This window comes from Diospyros lotus, chromosome 5, assembly GCF_014633365.1.
Source record: "Diospyros lotus cultivar Yz01 chromosome 5, ASM1463336v1, whole genome shotgun sequence".
Classification (NCBI taxonomy): Eukaryota; Viridiplantae; Streptophyta; class Magnoliopsida; order Ericales; family Ebenaceae; genus Diospyros; species Diospyros lotus.
Window position 1 is genome coordinate 19,830,027 of NC_068342.1, and position 17,995 is coordinate 19,848,021.

Genomic DNA, 17,995 nt, shown 5'->3' on the forward strand with positions numbered 1-17,995 from the left:
GAAATTTCAGAGTGAGGGCAGACTTAGCTACAGATGTTAGGTATGAAAGCTCCACCATCTGTGGCCTGCTGCTCTTTCCATATTCGACCTGTTACTCGCAGCTTGAGTTCTTTCCTGTCCCCTCCAGAGAAGAAAAGTGCGATGTTTCGGTGTATAATTAGACCATCATGGCTGTCCCTTACTTTCCTGTGGCTGTCCCTTATGCTCCGTGGGGTGCCCTCCCAAATGAGTTTTCGGCCATGTCCCCCAACCTCCAGGCTGTAACCATAGCTTCGGGCCTCTATTTCGTCGCCCATGAATCGCAGGAATGCCATATAGACAGGAGCCATTCCAAGCTGAAAAGCTTCGAAATGGAGACAGAAGTACTGGCCAAAACAATTGAAGACCTGAAAAAAAGAGAGGAAAAAACCAGAAATGCATCAGTGGCTATTATTAGACATGTTTGATACTCTTTTAAGGACTTGTGCTCTATAACACTAATCACCCAGCAATTGGGAGAAACGAGAGACAAACATCGTGCATTATTCAGCAAAATACTTTGGAAAATCTACAATTGAAGAGGTCCAATACTGCTGGAATTGTACTCTATAACAGTAATTATCAGCGACGTAAAAGATGATAGGCCCTGCTCAACATTGCAGTACTATGGACTTTTACTTGAAAAGAAGACTTAAATGTTTTCGAGTAAATATTACTAATGGTTTAAGTTCAGAGACAACATATAAGGCCTTATCTTAATGTTGCTCCTTATGCGCACAACACTGCTAGCACATGAGAAAATTATCGAGTAAAAGGAATGTTCTTTGGTGCAACTGTTACCTTTAGCTGAAAATGTAAAGCATGAAATATAGTCCAATTAATGCATGTTACATCTTAGAACAGAGTAATTCAAGGAATGGCTCTGATCCAACCAGATGAAAATGCTCATCTTTACAGCGATCCAAGTAACCTGGACAATAAGTAATTTGTTCTTCCAAGTATTGTCACCTTTCCATATATCATATGGACTCCTCCCCCTTCCAAAAAAATAAATAAAACAAAACTTCTTCAAGCTTTATATCTCCATACATATAAGATGAATGGAAATTACTTACAGTTAGCATCCATGTGGCATTCTCTACTTCGCGTGGATTGGACTTGACATAGCGATGGTTAAATGTGCATCCAGAGTGCATGTCCACTTTATGTTCATCTCGAAGATGGGAAACTAGGTATGGAATATCCCCTGCAACAGTGCACTCTGATCCAGCATAGGGGCAGTTGTATGGTCTAAAGTTGCATATAGCCTCATGTTTAAGCTTGCTGTAGTAGGGGAATATCTCAAGGCAGCCGAGAGAACAATATTTGCAAGGCAGTTCAAGTGATTCAGCTACCTTTTCTAGCGCTAGACACCTTATATCACCGAGCTCCTGTCTGCAGGTGGGACAGCGGTTGTATACCCTTGCTTTACAGGTGGAACAGAGAGTGTGCCCGTTGTGGCACTGCAAAGAACAAAACTTGTTAAAAGACTAGTCAATTCCCTTTTCAAGAGAAAAGATGGCCTTGAAGGTTTTAGTAGCAAGTAAATGCACACACTAAATATATCTTGTAACTAATTTGAAATTTTAACAGAATACTTGGTATGCATACATGTAAACATAGATGCATTTTGCACTGAAGATGACAGATTGATGCAGGACAGCGAGGGAAAATTGTAAGAAGAAGAAGGTTATCTCTTACTAGAGACATCAATCTATCCCTTTGATTACATCGGCAACTAAATATAAACCTAATCAAATCTTACTAAAACAGTACACTGAAAATCTGAATTCTAAATCAAGAAAAATCAAAATTATATTTCCTATCACAGATGTCCTAGATAAGCATATAAAGATTTATAACAGCAACGTACACAATTACCAACAGATGTAATGCAATGAGTGTTCAAAACATAGTTTTCGCACTCAAAACAAACATCTGACATCCATAAGGTAGCAACAGACTGAAATCCGAATATAAAAGAACATTAATAGTTAAAGTAAATACCTAAAGTACTTATGCTCAAACATAACTAAAAAGACTTGAGTGATTGCCAATTGAAAAATGCACCAAAACATTTTAGTTTCAATTTTTGTTCCATGTCTTGCATCTATAGCCCCTTGTAAACCACTTCTCTCCTGGAAAGGCTCAGCAAGTATTAACTGAATTCTAGTTCTCTGTGCTCCAAACATACTTCAGATGTGCAGTACAAAAATCATCTACTTGGCATTTTCAAAAGGCATAACTCATAAGCAATGAACCTATTCAATAATCAAAATGAATAACTTATTTGTTCTTAGTCTCGATATAAACCTACTTTTCATCATAGTTGTCAAAGGCCTGCCTGAGGTATGCCTAGGCGCGAGGTGCAGCTCTCTGCACCTTATCACCACTGAGGTACAGTGCCAAGCTTGAGGTGCTGCCTAGGCACACACCTCATGTAAGGCACAAGGCACATTCCTTGTATATATAAGTGTAATTAAAACCCTATTTCTTGTCTGTCTATCATTTTAGATCTTATTTTTAGTTAATTTGATTGCATATTCTTATATATTGGTGAGAGGCAAACCTAGGGGTGTAAGCCGGAGGTTTGCCGGATCTCCCACTCGCCAATATCTTTTGCAGTGATGTTGATAGGCCACCGGTGTACCGGACCTACCAAAGACCAGCAAGCATGAAGGGGAGAATAGGGAATTAGCACATGCAGGTTGTTACAACCAGCTTGTGCGCATGGGGGTAGTTTTGTAATCCATAGGTTGAGGGAATAATCTGCATGTGCAAGAGAATTCGATTAGAGAGGGGCAGAGGAGCAGTATAAAGAGCTAAGAAGAAGAGAGAGAGGGTAGCTAGTTTTTGATAGAAGAATTGGGAGAGTAAGGGCCTCTCGAATGCCCTGGTTTGTTCTTGTTTTCTGCTGAAAAGTATTGGAAACTATTGATATTTGATTGTTGTTTGGATTTGCTATTTGGTATCCTATCAATTTGGTATCAGAGCGTTTCGATCCTAATGGTGAACTTGACTGACCCAGTCAGTGATTTGGAGGTGAGGGTGGAAGGCATTCCATTGGGAGATGATGTTATGAGGAGTGCGTTTCAAAAGATGGAGAGTCACCTAGCGAACCTGCTAGAGCTGTTCGCGAGGATGCGAGCGAGATGGGAAGAACAGGAGTGGGCGAGCAAGAGCAAGAGGAAGAATGAGGAGAGACAGGAGGAGCAAGAGAGAGAGAGGAAGGGGAAGCGAGATGAGGAAGACCCACCTGCGGGTTCGCCCTTGACATGGGAGGGAACGCCGGTAGTTGGAGCGAGAAGTGGCGAAGGGGGCGACTGGGTCGATGGTGTCGGAAAGCAGGAGTACCGTGGGAGACGCCCGGAAATACCCATCTTCGAGGGAGATGATCCAGATGGCTGGGTCTTTAGGGCTGAGTGCTACTTCATTGTGAACCAGATGTCCGATGTGGAGAAGTTAGAGACAACGGCCTTATGCGTAGAAGGAGCGGCTCTATCGTGGTTCCAGTGGGAGCAGCGAAGGTGACGGGTGAGGAGTTGGGCGGAGCTTAAGGCGACGGGTGAAGAGTTGGGAGTTGCAGTGAAGGGGCTGGTTGTTGAGGAGAAGATGTACTCGGCAGCACTGTGTTTGGAGGGTGCTGCTCTTTCATGGGTCCAGTGCAAGCAACGGAGACGAAGAGTGAGACGCTGGGAAGAGTTGAAGGGGCTGCTGAGGAATCGCTTAGGATCCATGCTGGAAGGCATGAGGGACGAGCTGCATATTGAAGGGGGATTGGCGATTGAGCAGATGATGGTGTCGCGAGGCAGAGTGGCTGCCGACGACGATGGTGTTGGGGAGTTCCACGGCGAGGCGGAAGGGCAGCCGACGATCAATCCATTTAAAAGGCCGCGAACGGCCGAACTGGTGACAACCAAGGAGAGCATCTCGCCGAGGAAGGGGGCGCCATCAACGATCCATGTTGTCTAGGAAGATGGTACGACTCCTAGCCAGGTTTCTCATAAATTTTACATGGGGTTGGCTGATAATGGAGGGCCCCTCATGTATTCTCACCATCATGAGGGGGTGGGTGCCTCGCCCAAGGAGGTTGTGATGGTGGAAGGGCAGCATGTTTCTAGAAGTCAAGGGCTCAATTTGCATTCTGTTGTGGAGCCCAATGACTTAGAAGCTCCGCTTATGATAATGGAGTCTTGTTTAAATTCTGATTGGCTCCAACATTCTTTTCACTCTTGGGCACAGAGATGTCAGAATGCTAACAGTGCTGAATCTGTTGAAATGCGGAAGGAGGAATTGGTTGATTCTACTCTGTGGGATGAGTTAACAGATTTTGGGCTTTCAAGGGTTGGTCTCATCAATAGCATCGATGATTTATCTGGTCCGGCTGTTAGTGGGACATCGCTATTGGGAGAAGATGAACCTCGGTTAACTGCATCTAAGCATCAGCGAGAAAGACGAAAGAAACGGTCTGCTATTGGAACACCTGACCATTTGGCTCTCGAGATTCTCTTAGGGAGGGATAGGGCATGGTGCAACTGCGGATTGGTGGTCTGTGGGTATCATTCTATTTGAGCTGATTGTTGGTATCCCACCTTTTAATGCTGAGCATCCTCAAATAATAATTGATAATATTCTCAACCAAAAGATACCTTGGCCCCAGGTACCTGAAGAAATGAGCTATGAAGCCCAATATCTCATTGATCAGTTATTAACCAAAGATCCTCATCAGAGACTAGGAGTAGGAGGAGCCTCGGAGGTGAAGCAGCATGCATTTTTCAGAGATATTAACTGGGACACCCTTGCTAGACAGAAGGCTGCTTTTGTTCCTCCATCAGAGAGTGCACTTGACACCAGTTACTTCATGAGCCGATACTCGTGGAATTCTGCAGAGAACATGTTTTTTTTATGCTACCAGTGAGTTTGAGGACAGTGAGAATGGTAGCACCACTGGTAGTAGCAGTGGTGCAAGCAATCGCCACGATGAACTGGGAGCCCTACGATTCAGCAACAATTTCCTACTTTTCACCTTAAGGACAAGGTGAAAGTGCGGGAGGGAAGTAATGATAGGCCACCGGTGTACCGGACCTACCAAAGACCAACAAGCATGAAGGGGAGAATAGGGAATTAGCACATGCAGGTTGTTACAACCAGCATGTGCGCATGGGGGTAGTTTTGTAATCCATAGGTTGAGGGAATAATCTGCATGTGCAAGGGAATTCAGTTAGAGAGGGGCAGAGGAGCAGTATAAAGAGCTGAGGAGAAGAGAGAGAGGGTAGCTAGTTTTTGATAGAAGAATTGGGAGAGTAAGGGCCTCTCGAATGCCCTGGTTTGTTCTTGTTTTCTGCTGAAAAGTATTGGAAACTATTGATATTTGATTGTTGTTTGGATTTGCTATTTGGTATCCTATCAGATGTTTATTCAGTAGAGAACTACTCACATCTGCAATCTGCTTCATTTTTGTTTCTTTCTTTTAATTTCTTCTGCAATTTAGAAGAAACTAATCCAATGCTATAATAGTTCTTCATTGTGTGTTCCACACTAATTTTTTTTTCTTTCTTTTAATTTATGTTACAATTTAGAAGAAACTAATCACTAAGAAACAACTGTTTTCATTGTGTGATCTACTGATTTATTTTCTAAGTTCCTTTGCAATTTAAAAGAAACTAATTGTTTTCCAGTAATTTTTTTTGCAGTGTGTTCTAATATAATTTTTTCTTTCGTCTAATCTCTTTTGTTGTTAGAAGAAACTAATTATTTTTCTACAATAATATTAGTTGTTATTATAGGGTTGGTTAGTTATCATTTATGATTATATGAGTTTGCATCTACCTCCTTATAGATATATATTGAAAAGAATAGCATATAAGTATTTTATAAGCACGTTAATCAAATGTGTGCCTCATGTGCTTGAGGCTCGCGCTTCGCACCTCATGCACCTTGCACCTTTGATAACTATGCTTTTCATATAATTTGATTAAATATAAAAAAAAAAAAAAGTGGAAAGTAAAAGATTTAGTCGAAATTTAAGCCGACTCTTTAATTCTCAGTTTGGTATAAGCAGATAGTATGTCGCCAACTATGATGCATTAGACAAACACTGAATTTACATGATTCTCCTTCATACAGTGTGAGTTTTGAAGCTGATAAGGTTGGATAACAAAATGAGTATACTTGTCATAATAGCACCTGGAAAATGTGATTCCAACAGCTGTAGTTGAGATCTATGCAGCTCTAGCCATGTTACTTGAATTCATCTGCTTTGTGCTTTCTCATGCCAAATATGAACAGTGGTTGACCATGAATATCAGTATATACTTACCAAAAAAAGAAACATAAGTATGAACTCTGATTTTTAGGTTTTCAACTAGGGACCATGTGTAGAATTTTAAACACAACGGCTGTATACCAAACCCATGATTTCTAGAAGCATCCACAGCATCCTAAAGAACTAAAGGGGAACAAGTCTTTGAATATGAACTGGTCTTGAGTAACCTCTCTGAATTGAGCATTTTCCTTGCAAACCATCTTGTCAGTTACAAGAAACAAAACAACTTGTTCAATTTTACTGGCTTACATTTTTCACTTCAATAGATCAATTGACTGCACCACAAACTGTTTTGACTCTATTTTCATCAAACCCCCTTTTAATTGTAGGTTTCTTTCTAGACATAAATTAGAGGCCCTCTTACCATCAGCAACTGATAACTTTTAAGGCGTAAGCCCTGTAGCTCAGTTTTCCTATTTCTAGCCTAAATGAACATAGAGATGACAGTTAGGATAAGAATCCCACAATTACTCTTGTGTGCACAAGATACCTCAGTCAATCTATTATTTCCCCAAGCTCCATGTATTGATGTACTCAAAATTTATCATGGCCAGGTATGAAGACCATAACATCCAGTTTGTCATGGGCACGGCAGACAAAATGCATTGCATGTTTGCACTTACTCCTTTAACCTGCTAAGAAGGATCATCTTAAGAGATATTTTTTTTAAAATATTCTCAAACGAAATGGCAGTGAGGGAAGACCAAAATGCCAGTTAGTTATTAGGTCTTGAAATCATAGCCTCTGTCCTGTATCTATCCTGCATTAGCATTATGTTAATAAACTCATATCATATATAAGTGCCCCAGCCAGTTTTCCACTGACACAAATCATATCATACATACCATCTTAATTTGCTGGCAAATTTCAAACCAAACTCCAAGCTAGTAAATAAGAAAACGAAACAGAATTAGGTTTCCAGTAACAACCCTCTCTTATGACTGAAAAGCTAACCTTTGTGGATCCGCAGATCTTCAACCACCCGAACATTCATACTAAGTGAATTCCAATGTTTGGCGATAATTCAAATTAAGTGAGACCAATCAGCCACAAAGCAGCCGAAGAATTTGAACAATCAATCGCCAGAAAGTCCCAAAAACAAACCCATGACAGAAGCAGAACTAGTACTAGCACGAAATGCAACATTCACCAGAAATGAAAAACTCAATAAACCCAAAAAGGCTAGCAAATCAAAGGGAAAACATACAATCAGAAAAGGAACAGCCATAACATCTATGGAGAAGAAAAACCCCCCCATCAATTGAAATTAGAGATGGAAGAAGAAAAGACCTGGTGTATTGGAGGGTACATTGAATTGGCACAAACTGGGCATTCGAGAAGCTCGTGTATTGGAGTGTTTGCAGTCTGATGAACGGCACGAGAAACGACGTTTCCCTGAGGCTTGGAAGACGAGAACTGAGGTTGAAGAAGACGACGATGGATGTCGTCCTGATCCATCCCGTCCAAGGATTGGGGCACGCATTCAATGCTGTCCAACTCCATTCATATGAAGATAGAAAGACAAGGAGGATTTTACGGGTTTGGATCTGTCGTTTGCTTGCTCATTGCCACTCTGTGTTGAAGATGGAAGATGATAAAAAAAGAAAAGGGAAAAGCAAAGAGCTTTGCTTGAATCTTGAAGATTGTTGTGTGTTTGGGGTAGGCTTTCCTTCTAATTGTGCTGTATAATATCGGGAGATGAATAGATGGGGAAATCAATGAAGGAATCCATCAAATGCTCATGGGATCTGATCTTCTATACCAACTATAGGCTCCATAGAAGAAGAAAGTAAAAGTAGAGAGAAACATAAACAGCAATGTTGTTAGTTAATGTTGATGAAGATGATGATGCTTTCTAAATAATAATAATAATAAGAACATAACTAAATCTGATTAAGCTTCAATTTCATATAAGTTTGAATCTTGTCTTGATTATAAATTTAATCCTCACCTGACACCTTTCAAGAAATATGCTAATTGGTGGGTCACAATTTTTAGTTGATTTTGTAAAATACTCTTATTATTATAGATACCACCAAAATATAATCTTTAAAAATATATTTTATTTTGTAAAACATTTATGTAAGAAGGTCCAAAAAAGTTGCTAATAATATTAAACTTAATTTTTGGTTATTTAAGTTATAAAAATATTTTTTATTAGAAAAGTTTAAAAAATGTACAATGGATTGGCATCAATTCTATAAAGAATAGAAATTGATGCATCCATGCCAGGCATCTCTCAAGGAATGTTGCACAGATTGGAGAGTGTTGCTTTCTTTCTCTTTCATTTCATGTTTGTGCCATGGAGACAATCCACTACAAGTAAAATATTATTTTGGTCGTATCAGAAAATATAATATTTATTCAACACAAACAAATGTGAGAGTGTAGACATAACTTCACTCTCACATCAAACAACTAAATAAAACTCTACATTGCAAAATGAAAGATGAACACATTAGGAGAATTTTGCTTGCAAGGTCCCATAACTCCCAATTAAATTTTTTTTATAAGATTATATCATTTTCATTTCTATTGAGAATTTATTCAAAACTCACAAAACTTAAATTTAAAAACAGTTCTTACTCGTTTCATAAAAGTATGCTATTATTTTTTAAATTGGATAAATTAGATCGAACACCCTTGAAATTTGACAAAATGACACAAGTGTCCCCTAAATATGTTAAAAATAACATAAATCTCCCTTGAGGTTATTTATCTTGTATCACTTTCACCCTTATTGTTTGCTAATTTTATTTTAAAAAGAATTGTCATTTATTCTCTCTCATCTCTTCATCTCTCATTTGTATTGGGAATGGAAAAAAAAAGAGACAATTATTAATCACTATCAATGATCAACCAATGAAGAAATTACTAAAACATCCATTAAAACTACAAAAGAATCCAAATTTGAGTTTTGGACTTCTTTAATAGAGGCAGATAGAGGACAAAGAAAAAATGAGCGATAAAACTCATTGATGGGTTTCTCTCCATCTTAATTACTTAAAAGAGAAAAAAGAGACATTTTATGTCGTTAATGCTATGTTATTGTATTGAATCGCTAACAATGTCATTAAACGCGCTCTCTCTCTCTCCTATTGAAAAAAACCTCTCATTTTAAATAAAAAAATGTTCAATCTATAGAGAAATATCTTCACAAATCGAGCTTTTTGATTTTCAAAGACATTTTTGTGAATTGATTAATTTTTGGAGAAGATAAGAGAAAAGAGAGGAAGATGAGATTAATGTCATTGCCCAATGAGAGAACCATTGCAAGAAAAGATAAAAAATAGTTATAAAAAATCCAATTTGCACAAAAGGAAGAGAGACAAAATTTAAATAATAAAAGTTACTCCAATAAGGAAAGTCTTCATCATTTATAATATATTAAAGAAATTTAAGTTATTTTGTCAAATCTCAAAGTCACTCGGTGGAATTTATTTTTTTCAAAAAAAAAAAAAAATTCCACATGAATTTGGCATGGGTGAGTGAAAAAAAGGCAAGTTGGGGGCAGGAATTAAAGGAGGAGGAGGAGGAGCATCAAACATCATATGCTGCTGGCAAATGCCAATAGGATACAAGTGCCTAAGTAATGATGTAAAGGCCCCATTTCTTCACTTGCAAGGTAGCAGTGGCATGAATGAGCCAAGTTTGTACAAAAGCTCCCGCTTTCTTTTTACTTTTTTATGTTTATTATTATTATTATTATTATTGTTTCCAAACCATATCATGATGGAGTAAGCTCCAAGAAGAAAATATGTGAGGTTTGGGCATGGGCATGGGCATGGGCAGGGGCAGGGGCAGGGGCATGATCTCTTCTTTTTATATGGTGAAACTTAAACATACATACATACATACATACATACATACATGCCTGACTTGACTTGCCAACTCAAAAGCAATAGTCATCTGATATTTCATACACACAAAACATCGATCATTGATTTAATCATCAGTTGTTGATCTGTTAGTGTTAATCAAACATTGATTGCTTTTACCAATTGTATCTATCTGCCAACTCCTTGACACACAAATGAAGACAAGTTTGTCTAATCTAATACTCTGCAATTTTTGTCCTGAATTTTGCATCTCACTTGATATTTCTTCTTTAAAACAATATATTTTACATCAACATCAATGCCCCTTTGCCTGTTTTCTTTAGAATGTCCAAATATACGAACAAATCAACATCAATACACCTACCTATTGCCTGTTTTCTTTAGAATACCTAACTATATGAATCTTTCGTGATAATATGTTTAAAATCAGTATAAGAACCCATAATATATTTAATTTGTCCAATGACGATGTTAATGGAACCGCTAAGAAAAATTAAATATAAAATAATACCTTATCAGTGATGTGTAAGTATCAATATATGCATAGGAAAAAGCACGGGGCATTGGGTAATAATCATTTCCCTTTGCGGACAAAAATTGCATTATATATATGATGATGATGATGATGATGATATTGAGTGAGGAGGACAAAGTGAGATATGACTTGGGTTAAAAGCCATTTCAAAGATTGAAAGAGAAGGCAAAGGGCATGTTTGTAAGAATACTTAGGGCTCGACTTTTTTTTTTACTGTTTTTAGGTTATTTTTAATTTTTAAAAATAGTAAAAATATATTTACTTTGCTATTTTTAAAAATATATTTTCAAAATGTATATATTTCTTAATAATATATTAGTATTAAATAGTTCTAATTTACTAAATAATCAAAGTTATTGAATAAAATGTCATTAAAAAATTATTCTCAAAATTATGTATTTTTTTAATTTTTTATTTTAAAAAATAATTTTTTAGAATAACAAACGGAACACATTTTTTGTTTTTTGAAAATAAAATATTAAAATAAAAAATAAAAAATAAATTTAAAATACAAAGAGAACGCAATTCTAATTTTTCAAATTCTATTTACTTGTTTTATTTGAAAATCAAAAACGTTATTTGATAAAGAAAGAATTAATATTTTCCTGGGTGGTTAGAGTTAGAATTAAATTCTCGTTTTTTTCTCTTATTCTCTTTTAGGTTCACCAAGAAACCTAAGAGACTAAGCCAAATCTTAACAAATACAACCAATCATTATCTATGATCACTTACAACTCCTTAACTTAAAAGTGAATGAGAGTTCAAAGCTTTCTTTATCCAATCCAAAATTCCAATAAAACAAAATAAAATAAAATCACCTATTATAAGGACATTCCAGGGAGAGAAGAGGGAAAAATGAAAGGCAATTCATGTGTATTTAATAAGTATGAACAGAACTTCTCCTTCCTGTCATTCACTACCCATTTGGTTTTATTGTTTAGATAATGTTTGTTAAAATAAATAAAATAAAACTCTATCAAAATAACTTATTTGTAAAATTTAAGATAAACTATCTAAAGAAAAAAAAAAGATAAATTTATCTTGAAAGTTCAAAATAAAAAATCATGTGATTTCTTTTCAAAAAATTTAACAAATATAATGAAAAATATTTTTATCTGAAATGCTTTTCATATTTCATATTTTTTGGTCTATATCTTGATTAACAAACGCTACCCTTAATGTATAATTAAATAGTAGTAATCAGATGTACAAAACTATAGGAGCCCATGTCACTACTAATGGACATGGTCTTCCAAGCATTATGGAACTCACAGGAGAAACCTAACTAGCTATCCAATGTCCAACTAAGAAAGCGAACTTTATTTACACAAAGAAATACCCATAACCGGGTCACATATGAAAATGGAGAAAAAAAAAAAATCATCTACCATTGATTTGGGAAGGCTTCTCTGTATTTTGCATCCTCTCCCATTGTAAGCTGTCTTGTTGTAGCATCTCTGGCACGACTGTGCAATAACCTCTGAGCTAATCGATCTTTAGACGTCACTTTCCTTTTCAGCATTGATGCTAGAGTAGTTTGCTTCTTGTTTCTGGCCAAAGACTTCTCCTGACTGCTTGTCTCTACATCTTCTCCAATGGCTGAAGATCTAGAAGTTGAGGCCAGAGCCGCATCCCTTAAGACAGCCTGATTGTGCTCTCGAACTTTTGCAAGCTTTGCTCGCTTCAATGCCTGTTTATCATGTTCTCTCTTCTTTACTTCCTCTTTATCCCTATTTCGAACATTGTTCACTGCCTGTTTTGCCAATTTCTCCATCAAATCAGTCCCATAATCAGGAGTTTTCTCCTCCAATGAAGAGGTTTGCAAGATTGGTTTTCCCTCATTGTCCCGTGGAATAATAGGCCCATGAAATGGGCAAACTCTCAAATCTCTTCTCTGACAAAGTCCTCCTTTAGTACCCAAAGGAGCGCGACAGGGCTGTATTTCAACATTGTCTTCTTCATAGAGGGTTGTCTGAACATTAAGCTCTGCAATTTTTGCTGCTGGAATAACTGCATCATATTCTACTCGACCCCAATGACCTTCAAGCTCCAAACCCCTCTGGTTAGCCAAGACATCCCTGTTTGAACCCCAATTATCCAAGAAAGAACCCCATTTCATCACAGGAGCTTCAGCTAGAAGCTTACTTCGAAGCGGGTTTGAACCACTTTCATCACCTTCATGCTCCACGTTCTTGTCACAATCTGTTTTCGTGTCCTTCCTTTTTGAAGCTTTCTTTTTCACCTCCAAAGAAGTTGAAGCAATAGCAGAATCATCAATTTGGCTACCAAAATTGGTAGAATCGTCAACTTGGCTATTAAAATTGGTAGAATCATCATCTTGGTTATCAAAATTCCCAGAACTCTTGTTGTTAGATGATTCAAGAGTACCCTCTTCCCAAATATCTTCCTCCTCATGATTTCGGCTGTCAGGGAGTGAACAACCAGCTTCTTCACATTTCTTCTTCACAGACTGGAGAAGACGTTGAATATCAATGAACTCTTTCAAAGCAGAGTCCCTGAATCTGTTGTCTACCACTTCGACCCTTATAAGAACTGAAATCCAATCTTGCACTGAAACTAAATGTTTAGTCACCAGGAGCCTGTAAAGCTCCCTCAGTGCATCAAAAACCACCTTATTGTCACTAGTTTCTTGAACTTTCTGCCCCTCTTTCAATGAATCAAGGCGTATCTGCCTAAGCTCGGAATTGCGAAACTCTTCCATTTCTTCATCATCCATAAAACTCAGTGGCAAGTTTTCATTTTTTTCACCAACAATTTCCAAGCATTCCTTGATCTCATCAATTGTTGTACATAATTCATTCTTGATTGAAGAAAAATTTTCCTTCAGAGTTTCAAACTTGATGAGTAAAATCTCTTTTGTCTTCATTTCCCTTTCCCTCCTCTCCCGCTGAATCCTAGCAGCATTAGCTTGAAAGTTAGGGAATTGAAGTCGCATGGTGTTCTTCAGGTAGTCAACCCCTAATCTAAGCTGTCTGTGGTAAGGCCCATAAGAAGCATTCCACTTCTCTAAGAATTCAATTGCCTTTGAACGCAAAACAGACGCAACAGCAGGAGGAGCAGGAAGCGGCAAGTTTCTTCTGAATCCGACACTTAGAGCCAATAACTGATCCAGATTCTCAACAACTAGGGTTCTAAAGAGTTTTGACCGCATGAAAAGTTCATCTATTATTAGAAGTGCAAGGTATCTTACCTACAGAAGAAATTCCAGATTGAAATATTCTAATCAGTATTAGTTTTCCCACATGGAGAATGCAAAATTTACAAGTACATGCATACAACTCAAACAACAAATAAAGTAAATTAGATCACTCAGACATTAAACCATCTTAATTAATTAATTTGATTTAGGATGTTTATCCACATAAATCAGCAATTGACACCATTAACAATATTTTATTTGCTCATAGAAAGAAGATTTGCCCTAAGACAACAATAGTTAATCCAGATTGAAAAGTTCATCTATTATGAGAAGCACAAGGTATCTTATCTACAGATTATTCCAGATTGAAATCTTTTTTAATCAGTATTAGTTTCACCAAATCAAAAGAGAGTGAAATTCACATGTAAATGTGTACAACTCAAACAACAAATTATGTAAATTAGATTACACATTGAATCACCTTAATTAATTAATTTTGATTCCAATTTAGGATGTTTATCCACATGCAAACCGGTTATTAGTCCCTTTAATGAGATTTTTTAACTTATAAAAAGAAAACCTCAACATAACAGAAGATTATTTCTTCCATTCCAATAAAATTTCCCATAATATCCATCCAAATCCCATCCTGCACCATTGTACTAGAAACAACAATTATAAGACTCCCTGATTTTCAGCTCCAAACATTTAAAATCAAACAGAGGGCCTTTTTCAGCTTAAATTTTCACATTCCATTTTTCATCAGAGTTAATTGCAATATCAACCGTTATCCTCCAATAACAGACCCAGTCCATCAGTTTTATCTTCCGTTTTCCCGTATACATGTGAATGACTAACCCAAATTATATATTGCAGGAAAAAAAGTCAGCAAATCTTGCATACATCAAGTTCAAAATAAGCACTGCCGAAAAAGCCTGAAACTCTTTCGCACATTATACAATGAATCAATCTAGTTCCCAGATTAAGCATACCATTTGAATTAAGACGCCCCAATACAAATCGATACCCAAAGGAAGGTTCCCCAAAATAAATCAATTTCTAGGACAAAACAGGTAATCACATCGCCAGGTCACGAATCCGCGGTTCAGTCTCACAAAATCCATCCAAATAAGAAATCTACTCAACTGCAAACAAACATAACTTCTTCATCATCAAACAAGAGCTCAAAATCTTTCGAGCCAGTTCTGGAAGAGAAACAAGATATTGATTCTATTGAATATCAAGTACAGCAACGAGGACGGGAAACCCTAGATTCACTCACAATGCAACGCTAATTGCATGAAAATCAACCAAAAACAAAAACGAAATCGAAATCGAAGAACAAGATGGAATGGTAGACATATAAGAGAAGTGAAGGGACCTGAGAGTGGTCTCGCTTCATGAGGTTCATCAGGGTGTGGGCGGCGAGGCGGAGCTCGGAATCGGAGTGACGGACGATCGATTTGATGGCTTTGAGAAGGCGTGGATCCACCTCCGCCGCCGTCGAGTTCGTCGCCTTCTCAATCAAGCGAAGAACCACGACCCTCTCTCTCTGCTCCTCCTCCATCATCTTCTCAGAAATCCCTCCCCAACATTGGCCGGGAAATCAATCATCTGGGATTTGGCCGGGATAAGGGGAGGTCGAATCTCAAGTTACTGTAATGCCCTTGCGTTGACCGTAAATCTTAATTTCAAGAGAGAGGGTGTTTCGGTAACTTCGCTGGGACCGCTATGGTGGTGACGTGTCGTTTGACGAGAGTGAAAGTTTGACCGGCACTCAACTGGAGATTTGAAGTTTCAACGTAGCCGACCAAACTACTCAGTACTACGATGTCGTTTCACTAATCATCAAACCAAACCAAAACTGTCCATTTTCCTCTTTTAAAAATTAAATAGTTGACTTGATTGTGCCCTGTGTCATGTTGGGTCTGTATTACAAGTAGAACTTTGAACTATTTGTTAATATTTTATTAAATAAAATATGAATAAATTAAATTATTTTCATCAAGTTAAGATCATGAACAAGCGAAGTTATCATAACTCACCAGTAGAATAATTGTGTTTTCAACAAAATAAAAAATTATGTATTTTTGTTAAATTAATCTTAAATATAAGATCAGAAAAAATATGATTAAAATTTTATCTGCTTTTAAAAACTTTGATACTCAAAACAAATTTATTGTTGTAATATGAAATATATTTAATTAATATAAGAAAATATGAGTAATTAAATTAGAAAGACCAATTAGTAAAATAATAGTGTAAATTAATGAAACATTCCCTTAACATTCTACAAGAATTTTCAATTGAAGAATTTTTTTATGAACTAATAACATAAAATGACTTTCAGATAATTTCTTAATTAACATTTTTTTCACTGTTTATTCATAGTTTAAAATTACAATTTGTTGGTAATTATGCATTTTAATTTTAAATGTTTGTAACTTATTCATGTATTCTATTTATAGAAAAAAAAAAAACTTGTTCATGTATTCATGGAGACTTTATTTGAATTTCATATATAACTCCTATGCATTATATCTCACATTCATCCGGTGAGTTACATGTAAATTTAAATTCTTGTAATCATCACTTGTAAGAATGTGAAACATTTATTTTTCATTAATCACCCTATTTAATCATAGAGGTTATAGGAGCCTACAAATAAAGCTTCCTTTAGAGCCCATTTGTATCCAATTCACAAATTTCTATCTCTTTTTGTGCAAGAGTTTACTAGTTTGAGAAGGGTGATTTTTTTGGTGGAGTTTGGGACTCAAGCTCTTGTATAGAGAGTTGCTTGAGTCATACAACATTTTAGTCGAGTTGTTACATTTTAGAGACAAGTCAAGAAGTTTTATATTCATTAGAGATGAATTCTACAAACTTTAATCTTCTTAGAAAAGTGAAAAACTCGTGTTTTAACTTGAATTGATTTTGTATTTTTCTTATTTATATTATCCATATTATTGTATTTGTTATCAACAATTTTAAGGAGATTCAAATGGAGATTACACAAGAAAAAATTGTTGAGGGAAATGTTAAAGATTTCAATACACCCTTTCGATTAAGGGGACTAACTTTAAAAGATGGAAAGGCAAGGTACTTTTCTACCTTAGCCTTCTCAAAGTTTCCTATGTCTTCACCAAAGGAAATCCAAAGAAGGTCAATAACATTGGCATAATGGCTAATGAGGTTCATATGACAACCCCAACTTTGGAAACCCCAGTCGAGGCATTAAGGGAGGAGCGCCAAAAAGAGATGGTACCTGCTGGAATCATAAATAAATGCAACCTATACCACTTAGTCATCAACAATAAGACTATATATATATATATATATATAACATGAAGCAACAAATACTATCACATAAATGGGCCATAAACCCAAAGCTTTACAAAAAAGACAAAACAGGGCCCTTAAAAGCTATACAACCATAAATCAGACACCAAAACAAAACTCTAAAGATATTTTATCTAGGACAACTCTGTACACATCTAAACACTGGATCCCACATTGCTAGGCTCCTTGTCAACTTTAGTCTTGCCCCTACCTGAAATGATGCAAGCACAAGTGAGCTACAAAACCCAACAAGTAATATAGAAACAAAGACAAGGGAGTAATAAAACTCAATCATAGATGACAACAAATATCCCCTCTCATGAACATAGAGAGAAGTGGAATCAAACCATAAGTGTCGTAAACATAAAACGCATGCATACATGCTAAGCTTACATCAAATCACAATAATCATGTATAGAGCTCAAGATGCATGTTCCTATATAGTCATTTAAAGGGGAATTTAGGTCCCACAAGAGTTTGGCCCTTTTGGCCCACTCGAGCTTAACACAAGTCTAGTTGGATAGCCAACCCTAGCTTCGGTTTATTACAGTAAGGATATCCCAGCAAATCCCGTCAGCGACGCGCACTAAGTTTTACAACTGTGCCATGCATAATAAGGACATCATGCTCATACATAATCCATGCACAAAACCCCTTATATTTTACATGCATAAGGCTACATATATTCATATAATCATGGTTTATATGCATGGAGTACACTCAAGAATAGGGAAACATGATCTAAGAGGGAGAAAAGGGTAATTTAAGCTTGTAAAAGG

At 36.7% G+C, this 17,995-nt stretch overlaps 2 protein-coding genes across 3 annotated transcripts; both read right to left on the reverse strand.

The window, feature by feature from the left end:
* Window positions 1-23: 23 nt before the first annotated feature.
* Window positions 24-8,180, reverse strand: LOC127801624 (E3 ubiquitin-protein ligase SINAT5-like). Its single transcript, XM_052336902.1, has 3 exons — window positions 7,634-8,180; window positions 1,095-1,481; window positions 24-386 (listed from the first exon to the last, which is right to left on the reverse strand). The coding sequence occupies exons 1-3, from the start codon at window positions 7,844-7,846 to the stop codon at window positions 24-26; spliced, it is 963 nt and encodes a 320-aa protein (XP_052192862.1). The 5' UTR covers window positions 7,847-8,180.
* Window positions 8,181-11,876: 3,696 nt separating this feature from the next.
* Window positions 11,877-15,490, reverse strand: LOC127802803 (UV-stimulated scaffold protein A homolog). Of its 2 annotated transcripts, XM_052338835.1 has the most exons (3): window positions 15,259-15,399; window positions 14,870-15,022; window positions 11,877-13,928 (listed from the first exon to the last, which is right to left on the reverse strand). In XM_052338835.1, the coding sequence occupies exons 2-3, from the start codon at window positions 14,870-14,872 to the stop codon at window positions 12,102-12,104; spliced, it is 1,830 nt and encodes a 609-aa protein (XP_052194795.1). In that variant the 5' UTR covers window positions 14,873-15,022; window positions 15,259-15,399; the 3' UTR covers window positions 11,877-12,101. The 2 variants fall into 2 exon arrangements, with proteins under 2 accessions (XP_052194795.1, XP_052194794.1); XM_052338834.1 differs by lacking the exon at window positions 14,870-15,022 and having other exon boundaries at window positions 15,259-15,490.
* Window positions 15,491-17,995: the final 2,505 nt, after the last annotated feature.